The following is a 14,375-nucleotide window of genomic DNA, read 5'->3' as shown; positions in this document are numbered from 1 at the left end:
AAAGATTGTTCCAAAGATGCGCTTCACTCTTATAAAATGTACTCTAACCACTTTTGCATGTGGAACAACTAGAGTATTTGATATTTGATTCCAAGTGGGGTAGGAATGAACAGAGTGGGTGAAGGTGAATTTTGAAGACAGATATTCAGGGGCATTAATATTTAAACACAGTAAGTAAAATCTGGTTTGTCCATCAATCATTTAGTTTAAGCCAATGAAGAGTAATCATCATATCATCCACTGGAGATCTCTAATATCGGCTGATAATAAAATTCTTGCAAATCGATTTTGCTGCTTTTGCATCTTTGACTTAAGAGTGTTATTACAGTTTGACTACAATAATTGAAATGAGGCATTATTATTGCCTCACCAAACATTTTCAGAGCAGAATTTGGTAAGTAAACTTTAACACAGCGAATAATACCACAACATTTTGCAATTTTTTAAGAAAGATACTCAATATGATGAATCCAATTCAAATGACTATTAAAAACAATACCAAGATATTTGAATTGATCAACTTTTTCAATAATATGGTTATCATACATTAATGTGACATTGCTAAATCTATCAAGTTTCATAGGTACACCAAAAAGCATAAACTTAGTTTTATTAATATTTAATGTTAACCTATTGTTACAAAACCATTTTGTAATATTATTTAAGTTTAAGTGTCTAAATCTTTTTAGAGAGAAACAGGATCAAGTGAACGAAAAAGCAAAGTAGTATCATCTGCATGCACTACAGTTTTAACAGGTTACACATTGTGGAAGGCTATTTACATAAATAGTAAATAACAAGGGGCCCAAAATTGAGCCCAGTGGTACACCTATATTAATTGACTTAAAACGAGAAAGGCTACTTCCTATCTTAACTGCTTGTTTTCGATCTCTTAAGTAGGAAATAAACCAAGACAGTTCACTGCACTGATGCCTTGCTCCTCCAGTTTAATAAGAAGTTGATTATGATCAATGGTATCAAAAGCTTTCTTAAGATCTTACCGGCTTTAACATTATAAACAAAATTATTATTGGCTCATGTTCTTTATTTAAAAGGTAATTTGACTTTCACTTTTAAAATCTGATGTTTTGATTAAGTAATGTACAATATGTTATCGTTTTGGATTGTGTTTTTATTATGAATGTATTTTTATGTATATTATTCTTTTTTTGTGTTCGCCTTTTTGATGTTTTAGTGTTTTGTTTTTTTTAAGTCTGATGTGTTTGAATTTGTGATGTACTTTTGTATTGTACTTATATTACGAATGTATTTTAATGTATTTTTATGAAAAGTTTTATCGAGCAACCAATTTCTTCTTTTGGAAATAATAAAGAGATTCTGATTCTGATTAAGGGTCATTTATGAGAATAATTTTCAGGCTTACATTATTATAGGCTTTTAAGTCTCGTAAAATATGGGAGGGTTACAAGAAAGAAGACAGTTCTTTAAGTCATTTAAACACATGGTATTTATACAGAAGTTCCCTACTTTCTGCACCCCTCCTGTAAACTGGACCTGCCCCAGTAACTCACAGCCTCGCGAAAGGCCGCTGAAGGTCGCCTTTTAGCGAGTACACATAAAAGTAACTTGTACTTAGTTTGAATCCATAAAAGATAGCTTATATTTTTTGTTATGTCTGATATACTACATGTATACCTGCACCAACATGGTTCCACTTTCAATAAAAAATAGAGGGTGCGCTACTTCTTGAACTAAAAATAAACTAGAAATTACAGCAGCATGCTTTGCATGTGGGTGGGGTTGAATTTTGATTGGTGGCGAAATATGGTCACAGTCATGTTAATATTCATAAACAAAAACCTACAGTTGATTAAACGTAAACAAACATAATTATTATTAACAATTTAACCACATAAGCCTAGCTAGACCAGGTCTACAGTATGTGTTTTCTCTGACTGGACCACCCAGCCTATAAGTAGGCTAGCTTCGCGAAAGAAAGAACTGCCGACATGTACGTGCTTTTTGTTCAAATTTCCTAGGCTATGACATATATTATTACATTTAATTCAATTAATTTATTTGAATAAGCACATACAATTGAGAAAACATAGTGATTTGAATGTGTGGTTTAAACTTGTATGTAATTAGTTTGAACATAGAGGTATATTGTTCTATGCCTACTGGTGACGTTCGCGAAACTTTTTCTGACGCATGCGCAAATCAAAATTTGGACTAAAAAAACAAAACGACTCAAAAACGGTGATAGAGAGTATATGTTTTATCGCGTACAGCTTATATTTTTCATCTAACTGAAAAAACAAACATTTCTTGCACAATTACATGTCCACTAGTAACTATCGGGCACCCTTTATACCCACCGCGAAGGCACCGTTTATGTGTGTGAGATGCATGTTGTGCACATGCATCTCACACACACATTTCACACCTGTATCATTCCAATATTTCCACTGTGACCAAGGTCACAAAGAACTAAAAATTACATAATTTCATATTCTTATCCACTGTGACCAAGGTCACAAAGAACTAAAAATTACATAATTTCATATTCTTAAAACAAACTTTGACTAGCACTAATACCCTATTCAGACTACATATGTTGCGATCGGTTGCGATGTAATCGGTGGTAATCCAAAACTGATTACTCCCGATCGCAATCAAAGAACGCCTTCAGACCAACACGAAACAAACTTTACATTCTAGGGTCAGGCCTCCAGTGGCTAGGCCTATGTTGACTGACCTCAGCCAAACAGTGCCTATGGAATTTGTTGTGATTCGTTGCGATCAGATTCCGTGGTAATCGGGAGTAACAAAGATTGTAGCACCCAATCGCAGGGGTACCAATTGTGATATTGATTACATATCGACTTCTATTGGTGAGCTTTCACACACGATTTTACTTTGCGATCGGGTGTCGCAATTGCTACAACTGATCGCAATGTGATGCTAGTCTGAATGGGGTATTAATTATGCGAACCTTGACTAAAATTATACCTCCGCAGTGATTTTGTTTCGTCAGCCTAGGGTCCGACTTAAGACTAATAATATTTACCCTACTAAAAACATGCTTTTTGTAACTCACGACAGAGTGAAAAGAATAAAAACGATTTATAAGTACTGTAGGTCTGTTGTACAGTATCTTTGGTGTGTTCAAGATTCCAAAAGATGAAATTAACATGTTTTGCTAGCAACATGCAATAGTTCCTGATCTCCATGAAATCCACTTGTGTTGCAGTTACGTAGGTTCACCATAACAAAAAAGATGCGTCGCCCTCGCTCGGGCTCAGCTATAATAGTTCTCCAAAGAAAGCAAATTTTCAGTGACTGTTCGAATTCTCATGTTAACAGCTAATATAGTTATTATTATAGAAAATTAATTAAGCGAATGATGGTGATGGGGAAATGTGCCTTTGGACAACAGACAACAGCTTAAAATTCATGCGTTCATACCAGATCTCTAATATTTTGTCTGGCAATAAAATTAGTTCTTTTCATTGGTTAGTTTGATAGTCGTTGCTTGCCAGCCGTCTTCAGCTGAACTACAACTAGGACTTGATTTAGTCATACTTAGAACTTTGACTATAGGGTATGTTGTTTATGAATACAAATTTTAGTTGCAACTAGAACTAGTTAATAATAAAGTTCTAGTTCGAAGTTCGACTGAATTTCATTTTAAGAATACGGGCATCAAATTTGACAACCTTTAAAATTTTGAACCTACCACTTCTATTGCTCTCAGTTTATCTCTCTCTGTAATCGTTTCCATTTTTTGTTTCATCATTCCCAAACGCTGGCTAGTATCAGATTCTTTCTTTTGTTCATTTTCATAGAACCTAGTAAACAAAAATTATTAGCAAAATGTAAGCCAATATTCTATCCAAACATTAACTATAGGCCTATGTTATATGTAGAATTAGTGGCGGACTGGAGGGCAAATGGAAGGGTACTCAAGATTCAAGAACTTTATTAGTCATAAATATATACCATATATATAAAATATACAGAACTTTGTTGCTGGTAGATAAACAACATTGAAATGATAAACCACAAATATACAGGCCTTGTCATTTTAAAATGGCAGACGAGCAATAAAACTCAACATAATTTTTAGGCGAGTGATTATTTTGTGGGATAGCGCAGGGGGGGGGGAGAGATTAAAGATTAAAGGAATACAGATGAACGTTCAATCGCTATACAGTGCAATTAACAGGAGTCAACAAGACATCAAATTTAACTTCCAATATTTATATGTAGAGAAATAATAAAGTGCACTCTCCCAATATTTATAGTAAAATGTTCAGCGCAGAGCGGCTAAGCTCTTATTACAACTATACATTATTTTGAATACCAAGATCGTCTCCGCATACTTGGACTGCCATCTCTTACTTATTGACGCATCAGAGCAGACCTAATCCAGATTTTTAAAATTCTAAATCAATTTGATGACCTACCGGAAGAATTCTTTTTTACGAGAATAACGGATTCTGTGACACGAGGCCATAGCCTTCGCATTCGACCTACTTTATTCAGATCTGAGGTTATCAGACATGCTTTTTTTGTGCGTTCAATAAATGAATGAAACTCGTTCCCAAATTTTGTTGTAATAGCCAAATCTATAAACCAGTTCAAAACTTTACTTGCACAAGCACACAAAAACCACCCGAAACTCTATAATCCATATTATGAATTTTAATGCCCATGCACGAGGGGCTCATAAGCAAGCTTCAAGAGTCTCTAATATCAAGTAATCAAGTAATACCGAACCCCCCCCCCCCTCATCTCGGGACCGGTTACGATGTTCGGATTTCCGGAAAGTTTGGTTAGTGTAACATATCTATTGAACCCTTTCCGAACAAGCTTGTTGACGTTGTAGGCCAGCTAGGCTACGGCCTAGCTACTGAAGTAGGCATAGGTCTAGGCCTAACTAGCAAGTGTCCCTTGGGTTCGGTATGACTAGGCCTAGCCTACGAAAACATACATAAGTGTAGTGTACAGCTGTTGTTTTGTTGTAGTACTGTACAGCAAATTTAATTACCAATAAAACGAATGCTTTTACATTGTTTTTACATGCATTTTCGGTCTGATATTTTTCCCTAACCCAACACATTCTTCGTAGTCACAATGCCACTTGCTGGTCGGTTGGTTGTAAACATCAGACATCAGGTTGCGCCTCCTAAACTCTGCCAGCTAATTGGTTAATCTTTTTCGTGGGGTCATGTGCAAACATGTGCTTGACTGTGATAACGTCAGATCGCCTAAAGTTTCATTGCGTGACAGCTTGCTATGATAGAACAAACTCTGTGTATTTCGCCTATATTTATAAATTAAATCTAAATAAATCTAACAAATTTAAATTTTATTGTCTACAAATTTCCTCTGTAATTAAATTAGCAACATGTTTCTCAAAAGCGTCTTGTTTGAAGAGTAAGTGAAGCTATGCATTTGTAATTTACACGAATCAAACGACATCCAAATCCGAATAACGTCTACTAAAAATGCCAGCCATCGTAGAGACTTACTTTGAGTTCCGTCTTCATTTCAGGTTGATTCAAATCAATTTTTAAGGAGCGATAATGCAATTTATTAAACAATGGAAGGCATAATTTTCACTTGATGTAACCATTAACTTTCGTTTGCTGGTGTGTGTCGTTTTAAATCCATAGATAATCTCTGGCAGCAGTATGCTATTGGGACTGATAAAGCAGTACGAACGGTTCATTTACAGGGTGTTGTGCTAGGCCTACATCATTAGTTGTTAATTCACAGACAGCAATGTGATTATTGCATTATTTCGTCCAGAAATTGTTGTTTATTAACTGTTCAGTTTGTAGAAGTTCATACATTGCACACAAAAAAATATACAGTAATGACCCACGATATCGATAAGGAAAAAAATGCTAAAGATTTAAAGAGTTTTAAAAATATTGTGTCAAACCTGACTAGTTTTTGAAACTGCAGATTTTATTATTTCAAATTTGAAATTGTTTAAAAGTAGTATTTAGTTCCTACTTTTTACAGTTGGTAGGTTTTTACTTTTCCATGTTTGTTTTCCCTTTCTTTTATCATATCAGTAGTTTAAGTACACGGCCTCTTGGAAGACCAACCTTTGTAAAAAGATTGAAATGAGTATCCGTGGATAAATAAAGTTATTATTATTATATTATTATCGGTATAAAGACGTTTTTCTGCCTAGGCCAAGCATCTTTTATGTTGGAAAATAATTCCTGTGGGTCAGCAAAAATTGCGTCCGCATTTCGAGGGCTGTGGAGGCGAGTTATTTTGAAATATTGTAAGGCGAGCTATTTTTCACAAAAGTGCGAGCTGTCTCTTATACACATCTAGCTGTGATTAAGAGACAGGGTCTGTGTCATATCAAACACAAAATAGATAATTTGAATATGTGCATGCTAGTTCTGCAGAGTATAGTTTTAGGAAGATTATGGCCTCACGTTGGAGGATGTCCGGGACCGCTATCCAGCTAGTTAACCAAATCAATCAATGCAATTCAACAGACACAAATAATCAACAATGACATCATAAATGTATGCGGTAACTGAAATATATAAATGAAAAAAGCATAGCTATAAGCATAGGCTGGAGTAAACACTGCCACATCCACACAATAAGGTGTGGATATTTGACTATAGGCACACAGCCTGAGGGCTGGCACACCCACATAAAAGGCATAAATCAGAACAATATAAATCAGTAAATCAGTACATAAGGCTGAGTACAGATAGATCAGATTTGGCCAGCAGATAAATCTTCATCTGAAGTTTTGCAGGTGACTTTTTGTGTGACGTCACAGTCATTGACATCATTTATGTGCTATTTTGTGAAATTCTACGATTGATAATGAATTCTTAACCAGCACGCATTTTCAATGAAAAATGACACAAGTATACTTCATATCAAGGGTCAACTTTGTGTGAGATTGCTGTCTGCACGCGAACATGGGTGTACGTTAAAATTTCAAAATAACTTTTTGACTATTAAAATTAGAGCATGTTTCAGGCCATTTTGAGCATTTTAAAATTTTTTTTACATATATTGGGTTTCTGACACTGTATTCACAAATTTCCATTCTTTTTCAGTTATTTTAGGGCCAATAACAATGCTGACACATGCATCAAACATACAAACCTGTGCGCAACATACAGTGAAAATATGGCAATATCATGCCTATTTTTTAATACCAAATATAACTTCATAGGATGAATAGTGAACAATCATTGTTATATTATTATCATATGCTGTATTAGTCATTACTATAATAATTATCCTTAATTATTCATTAATATTCAGCCCACAAATTTGACGTCGGCAATCACCGACCATATTGCCGAGCCAGAATTGCTACAGGCAGGCCTAGATTTCTTTGCTTCAAAAACTGCTTGGAAAGTCAAAACTTTGACTGAAACAGGATATAGCAGACACTAAATTTCATGTACGTCGTCAAACCAAGGAAATTGGTTGTTCATAAACAGATTTGTTTGTACAATAACTATTTCTAATAGGCATGCAGTACGTATGATTTGTGTACAGTCGTCTTGTCTTTCTCGCCTACTGGTTTATAGGCTAGGCCTAGTAGGTAGGAATGACGCTAGCCAGCCGAGGCCTACAACATCGCCCAATTGAAGCCACGTGGGCCGCGTACATCGTAATGCTTATCTAAATCTATTATTTGTCTTCATTTTACAGTATTATCATATTTAAAATGTTTATTATAAAACAACAAAATTCAACATCGCATCGTGACTTCACTACTGACAAGTACTGTACATGTGTGGAAAATCCCTGATAGATCATTCTGGGCATGCGTATGGACATGCATGGGCAGTTTTGAAGCAGTCTGTGATGATACGATCGTAGCTTTTACGAAAGTGATATTTCCCATGCCAAAGATAACGATAAAATGAACGCTAAAACGAAATTTATTTGGCGATTTTCTTATGTAAAACATATGTACAGTGTTATACTACACTATTAAATTAAATACAAGTACGACCATTCTTTCACCAGCAATATATTGATTTAATAGAGAAATTAAAAAAATCACAGTCTGTAGATGACGATGTAAGGTCGAGCATTCGGAAAAATCATAATTTATACTATATAGGCCTGGTAGTAAAAAATTGCCGAGGCTGCCGACCTTAAATTCTCCGAAATTTTTGCGACCTAATTTTTTCCATCTCTCAGTACCTGTCTCTTATACACATCTAGATGTGTATAAGAGACAGCCATAATGCATTGTCATTAAAAATTGGAAGGGATAATATTGCTTAGTAAGTAGATTTTTGGGGTGGGGGTAGGGAGAGGAAGGGAGAAGGAATGGTTGTGTCATTTACCGTGATAAATTTCACCATTGGTGTTTGATTTTTGTACTTTATATTCTTTATTATATATTTCCTATTTGTCTTTAATTCTTTCTCTATCTAATAGCTCTGAGAAAAAAAAAAACATGCCACTCATCTGCAGTTGTATAGAGTACCACAGTCGTGTCGTCACGACGCCAGGTGGACGCTCTCTGATGGTTACCGTTCATTACGCCTGAATGACTTCATAGGCTTTCTGGAATAGGCATTTTAAAATCTAATATTTTACCATCAAAATATACTTAAAACACAAAAGCTCGCCTTAAAGTTATCGAACACATGTTTAATCATCAATTAAAATGCAACATCTTAATAATTACGTTAGAAATTGGGATCAATGGTTTGTCAGTGGCAAAAAGGGCGTCCGGTGGAACGTATTTTGCAACGATAACAACAGAGTAGTATCACATGGTATCGTGACGTAACACTGTAGTACTCTATACCGTAAAACATTGAATAGAAGTTAATCTTTTAATTTTTGTGAGGACCTTGGATGGGCTTTTTTCGAGGCTATTTTTGTATTAAGGTCTAATGTTTTTGTGGAAAGTTAGATAGCCGTTATGTACCCGACAGTTGGCTGCCTTTATATCTTCACTTGTCTTCAATTTGTATTCAAGGGTACATTGCTGCATAGCCAACTGTCGGGGATATGGTACCTTCATATGACTACTCCATAGAGATAATACTAGAGCGCTAACCGCAATGTATTCAATGTTCGAAATAAGCAGAACTGTGTGGGTACCATCCAAGATGGTTGCAATTGTGCCCTCAATTTACTCAAGAGGGTTCAGTACAGCTAGCTACCCGTATGTTTGAAATTTCGAGCGTTGCAGTGTTTGGGTGTAATGTACACGATTTTAATTTTCATTCCTTGGTACTTTATTTTTGAATAAGATGCTCCACTTGGCCTCGTTTTGGCTACAATAGTTTAATAAATTGTTATTACCATTACTCATTATCATTAATGAAATAATAGTCAGTCAGAGGGCTTATTAATATGTAATAATATGTATACTAAGCCTGAAGGTGGCGCTTTACTACGACGGCCATCTTGGATGGTACACATACATAACTCTGCATTGCTGCGCCATTTTGTCAACACTCTAGTTGTTTAATAGCTCTATGGACTACTCATACAACAGAAAAAAAAGTTGCATGGAGTTTAGTGAAAAATGGAGATCTAAATGAAAAAACGATGTATTTCAGCAAGTATTAAAACCTTTTCGTTTTATTTTAGGCCTTCTTCAAAATACCTATGCCACAGCAGTTGATTTTTTTGCCGTAAAACCAAAATAGTTTCATGCATGCCGACTTGCCGATCGGTTAGCGTGAGCCCTGACTGAACTCTGCAGAAACTTCACATCGAACTTCGCATCACGATGTAAAACAAAATGTCGGACAACATTTCTTTGACGCATGCGCATTTGCATAAATATCTACACACTTACGCACACACATACTACACACAATAAAAAACAAAAGAAATGTGACTAAGAGTGATTACAATAGTTCCTACTGAATTACATGCATAGGAACTAAAAAACCGTCAAACAATCAATATAATTAATAGTCAATATCATCAATAACAATCATAATTACCATGTAGCATGTTTAGCTGAAACAATTTTCTTTCATAACTGTGCCCTCCATTTTTCATGATGTCATCATTGTCAAAATGAATGATTTTTTTACCCCCCACGCCTCATTTTCTTCCTTCAAATCTTTGTGAAATTCTATGATTTATCATTAATCGACCCCGCCTGAGGGGGGCAGGCTGGTTGCCAACACTAACACAAGTATACTTCATATCAAGGGTCAGCTTCATGTACCATTATCGTGTGCGTGCACATCACGATGTAATTTTTGAAATTCTCAAGATTAATTTTTGACTAATTTAAAGCATAAGAGCATCCAAATTTTCTCACTGTGGAAAACTATCGGATACTGTGCATCACCTAAAATTCATCGGTGACAAATTTAAATCTAGTTTCATTATCATTATTATTATTATTATTATTGTTATTATACCTACCTTGAACCCTTGGATGCTTCTAAAATGATTCTGTCAATCTTATCTTTATCCAGCCCCTCCATTCCAGCTTTGTTTGTGTTAAGGGCCATTCTTGAAATCGCCAATGACTGATTAGGCCTACTGCTATCAGAAGAACAACCATTACCATTCCTTCCCGTAACCATACGCTGAAGTTTGGAATGAAGACTTTGTTCCTGTGGCTTACTCATACTACCTGCCATAAATATAGAAGAAAAACCTCAAATATTCAGTTAAAATTTTGAAGAGCCAAAAAAATACATGACTGTAGATACAGTCAGCAACCATTTACTTCAGGACCTACATTTTTTCCCATAGCTTCCCACAACACAAGACTTCCAGTTCTGGGGGGATGCGTTGGGTGAGTATGCACCTCCCAAATCGAAAAATGTCCACTAATTATACCCAAAAACTTAATTATGCTCTTGATCCATTAATCATTATCCATCTTGCTGTCTTCGATCATCCTCTCAAAACTTCCTGTCATCAAATACCGTACTAAAACCCAAGGTTCTTTCACTTATAATACTTCTGCCTTTTTTGGAACTAGCTTTCAAATAAAATACTTCTTAACTCTCTTGGCAACTTTACGTCCGCATTCATGCCAACACTCTTGTTTTGGCCAGGAGACTCCTGTTTTGATGACCTGACTCCCGGCCAATTTTTAAAAATTTTAATTAAACGCACAGTCTTGTCTTTTTATTGCAATAAAATACTACAAAAAAAACATCAATATTTAGATTATCTTTCAATATTTTGCTCTGCGAGAAATAGCCTCTTTGAGAGTAGTTCCAAAGTCATGCAGGCCTTGTATAAACTGGCCTTATGATACATAGATAGATTAAATCCTTAAACGACGTGTACACTAGCCAATTTCGTGTCTTGAAAAAGAATGAGGAAGTTGCATGGTTGTGTGGCCGCTTGTGCTTGGCTCCAGGAGTCGACTGTTCTATAATTTTTCGAGGGGTGATCTCATGTTTAGTGATATGTTGGTTTATCCAGGTAAGTATTCAAGAAATAGACAGCTAAAGCTTTCAGGGGGTTACACCCTCTGGACCCCATGTAATGGGGGATACCCCTCCCAACAGCCAAGGCCCTCGCGCCAAATTCTCTGTTTTTTAGCATCTCAACGTTGGCAAGTATGTGTCAGAAGACCTATTTGTTTTCTGGTGGCTATACACATGTGTTGCATCTTTGATCTTGTTTAGAACTGGTGCCATAAAAATTCATGATATTATTATTATTATTATATTATTATTATAATTATCAAAAGAATCATATCCTATTTACAGTATTAAGATTGTGTTAAACTGAATGTAAAACTAATTGTCAATTTTCATGATAAACACAGTAAGGTGAATTTTTTTTTATTTCTTGTTTCACAAACTTATTTTTTTAAAGGAGAGCGGAAAAAAATATTAAAGTTTTGTTTTCTTATTTAGCAAATACTGTAAGTTTTGCCAAAAACATCCATACGGAGAAAACAAAAATATAATTTTATTGGTAAATGTTAAACAGTGTAGTAATGGGATGGTTAAATGCTTCATAAAATTAAAAGAAATAGACATATCGGTACGTTATCTTTAGAGATTTCAAGGCACCGTAGGGCGTAACAAAATTTAAGAAAAACTTTTTTTCTAAAATTTCCATTTTTTCGTGGCGACGGTTACGCTAATTGGTCATAACTAAAATTTACTTTTATTTGAAATCATCACTATTTGCCGACAGCGGGTTCGCTAAACAAGGTATAAAAATAGTCTTGCCTAATAAACAAAGATACTAGAAACACAAGATAGAACTCTCACATAGCAAAAATAAGCAGATATTGTCATATATTTTACGGAGGTCTAGACGTACACGGCAGGGTTCACACGTTTTTAAACAAGCAAATTTCCAAGACAATTCCATGTCAAATTTTCCAAATATCAAGGACACATTATATTGCTTAACAACGATTGATTATAAAACATGTATGCAGTACAAATATTAAATGCATGTTAGTTGAGTGTAACTCGGAAGCGATGGATCCGTCTCTTTTTTTTTTTAACGCTTGTGTGAAAATCTGGCTTTCTCACATGTGTAAAAATTTGTTCGTAAGCAAAGGAATTCCCACAAATATGAGGAGGGGCTGATTGCCTACAGTTTCAAATGTGTGCGTACAACAATGGTCTTATCTTATTGTTTGAGAATGTGACAGTGTCTTTGTGGTACCGCCGCGCCAGAATAACTTGGTTCTTTTGTGGCTCCACTGGGTGGAGTACACGTGGTCCAGGGATGTTGTTCAGCGAATGATAACTGTCTCAGCTGTGGCACAGTTGACACACAGTAAACAACATAGAATTCTTCGATGGATATATGTACTTAGAAGAAATGTATTTTATTAACGATATAAAAATGGCCATGCAGTAATTTGATTCATTAGGGAGCTTTCATTATCACATTCAAGAATTAATTCACCGCCAAAATTTCTCTTTCTCGACCAAAACAACCCAGCCAAGGCACTTGGGTCTTGCATGTTCATTGTCACAACCAACTGTTGATTATGTGACTGAAACCAAAGAGTATAAATAGAACAAGAGAGCGTACTCCTGTTTTTGAAAACGTCACTCCTGTGTAGGATGCCCACTGACGGTTGTAGGTACTTTTTATTACCCAGTGCAGCGCAGTAGAAGTACGCCCGCTATGAACTCAGTAAGCAGAAAACAAAACTACTGTGTCTTGTGGCGAACAGATAAACAGACCGTGCGCGGTGGAGTACTGGGTCCTACACAAGCTGCGTAGGGTGTATCGTTTTTTTACGCTCTCAATGAGTGTAGTTGGCTCTCTTGTTCTATTTATACTCTTTGCTGAAACTCGGACTCCAGCGGAGCGCCAACCCTGGACCCCGGCGGGGGCCCTGGTGGCCCCTTGGCCCCCAGAAACTGGTGTAGTCACGCATTTTAAATCTCTTAGGTTGGTAACTATGGACAGCCCAACTCAAGGAACTCGGTGGAGCTAAGCTTCAAATTCCTCTGTTTTTACTATCAAAATATTGGCATGTAGGGCCTAGGCCTAAGCTAGGCTCCTACCCCAATGTATGTTGAATACAGATCATTTCGGTCGCGCCGTATTGTTATGCATTTCGGTCGCGATAAACAGCCTCAGTATGGAACGCCGATGTACGCACTAGTGCTTTATGTTTGGAAAGTAATTTTTATAGGGTTGTGTATTTTTTAAGTTTTTTTGGTCCTTGTGTACATTTCAGACTGGGTATTAAAGCCAGATTCCCGGCAAAATTTCACTAAAAACTGACTTTTTTTAGAAAATATGCATTTGCATTACTCCAATTATTATAAATCATGGAAAAATATTGGCATGGATTTTAGTTTTACTCAAAAGAATAAAAAAAAGAGAAATACAGACTATTTCTCATAAAATATTACCATTTTCTCGACGAATTCATCGTTACTAGGCAAATTGTAGATCGCATCCACTGGAATACTCTCGCTTTTATGTATACTTTATACAGTCAATAAAGTGCGCCCTCTCTAATGAGATTAGTTTTTGTACTTCGCATCTCGCACAATGCGGTCGTTCGGTTAGGCTGAGATATGTTTGTTTAAGTGTCAAAATCTCAGTCAGAATCAGTTTTTTAACAAATTTGAAATAATTCCTATGAAATATTATATTTCACAAGTGTCAATACTAGCAACAGAAAATATCATGCCGGCCGTTTTTATGTGTGATAACAGAACCTAAATCAAGGTAAGGCTAGGCCTAGCCTAGCAGCGTTGGATAGGCTAATGTTTTCGGCGCCTACGATATTTCTTCTCACAACTTATCGCAAAATCAAACATGAAAAATTCATCCTCATTTATTTTTTGTGTGGAACACAAAAAATCAAATTTCAGTCTTATTTTACATTTTTTCATTCTTAGGAATGTCTAAATTCAGTTAAACTAGCAATTCCGTATTATATTTATAAATCTTTA

The 14,375-nt window shown here is 35.7% G+C and overlaps 1 protein-coding gene across 1 annotated transcript in view; it reads right to left on the bottom strand.

Annotated features, from left to right (window-relative positions):
* Nucleotides 1–14,375, bottom strand: part of LOC117119865 (DNA polymerase kappa-like) — a 33,234-nt gene that overhangs the window by 15,758 nt on the left and 3,101 nt on the right. The window contains exons 2-3 of the mRNA XM_033264850.1: nt 10,387–10,600; nt 3,701–3,812 (exon numbers count right to left, since the gene is read on the bottom strand). Coding sequence (XP_033120741.1) covers nt 3,701–3,812; nt 10,387–10,600 — 326 coding nt within the window. The remainder of the gene's footprint in view (nt 1–3,700; nt 3,813–10,386; nt 10,601–14,375) is intronic.

Source organism: Anneissia japonica, unplaced genomic scaffold (assembly GCF_011630105.1).
Source record: "Anneissia japonica isolate Jap-2015-1 unplaced genomic scaffold, ASM1163010v1 scaffold724_len3256291_cov202, whole genome shotgun sequence".
NCBI lineage: Eukaryota > Metazoa > Echinodermata > Crinoidea > Comatulida > Comatulidae > Anneissia > Anneissia japonica.
The sequence above is the reverse complement of the archived record's forward strand: the minus strand, read 5'-3'. Positions and strand labels throughout refer to the sequence as shown.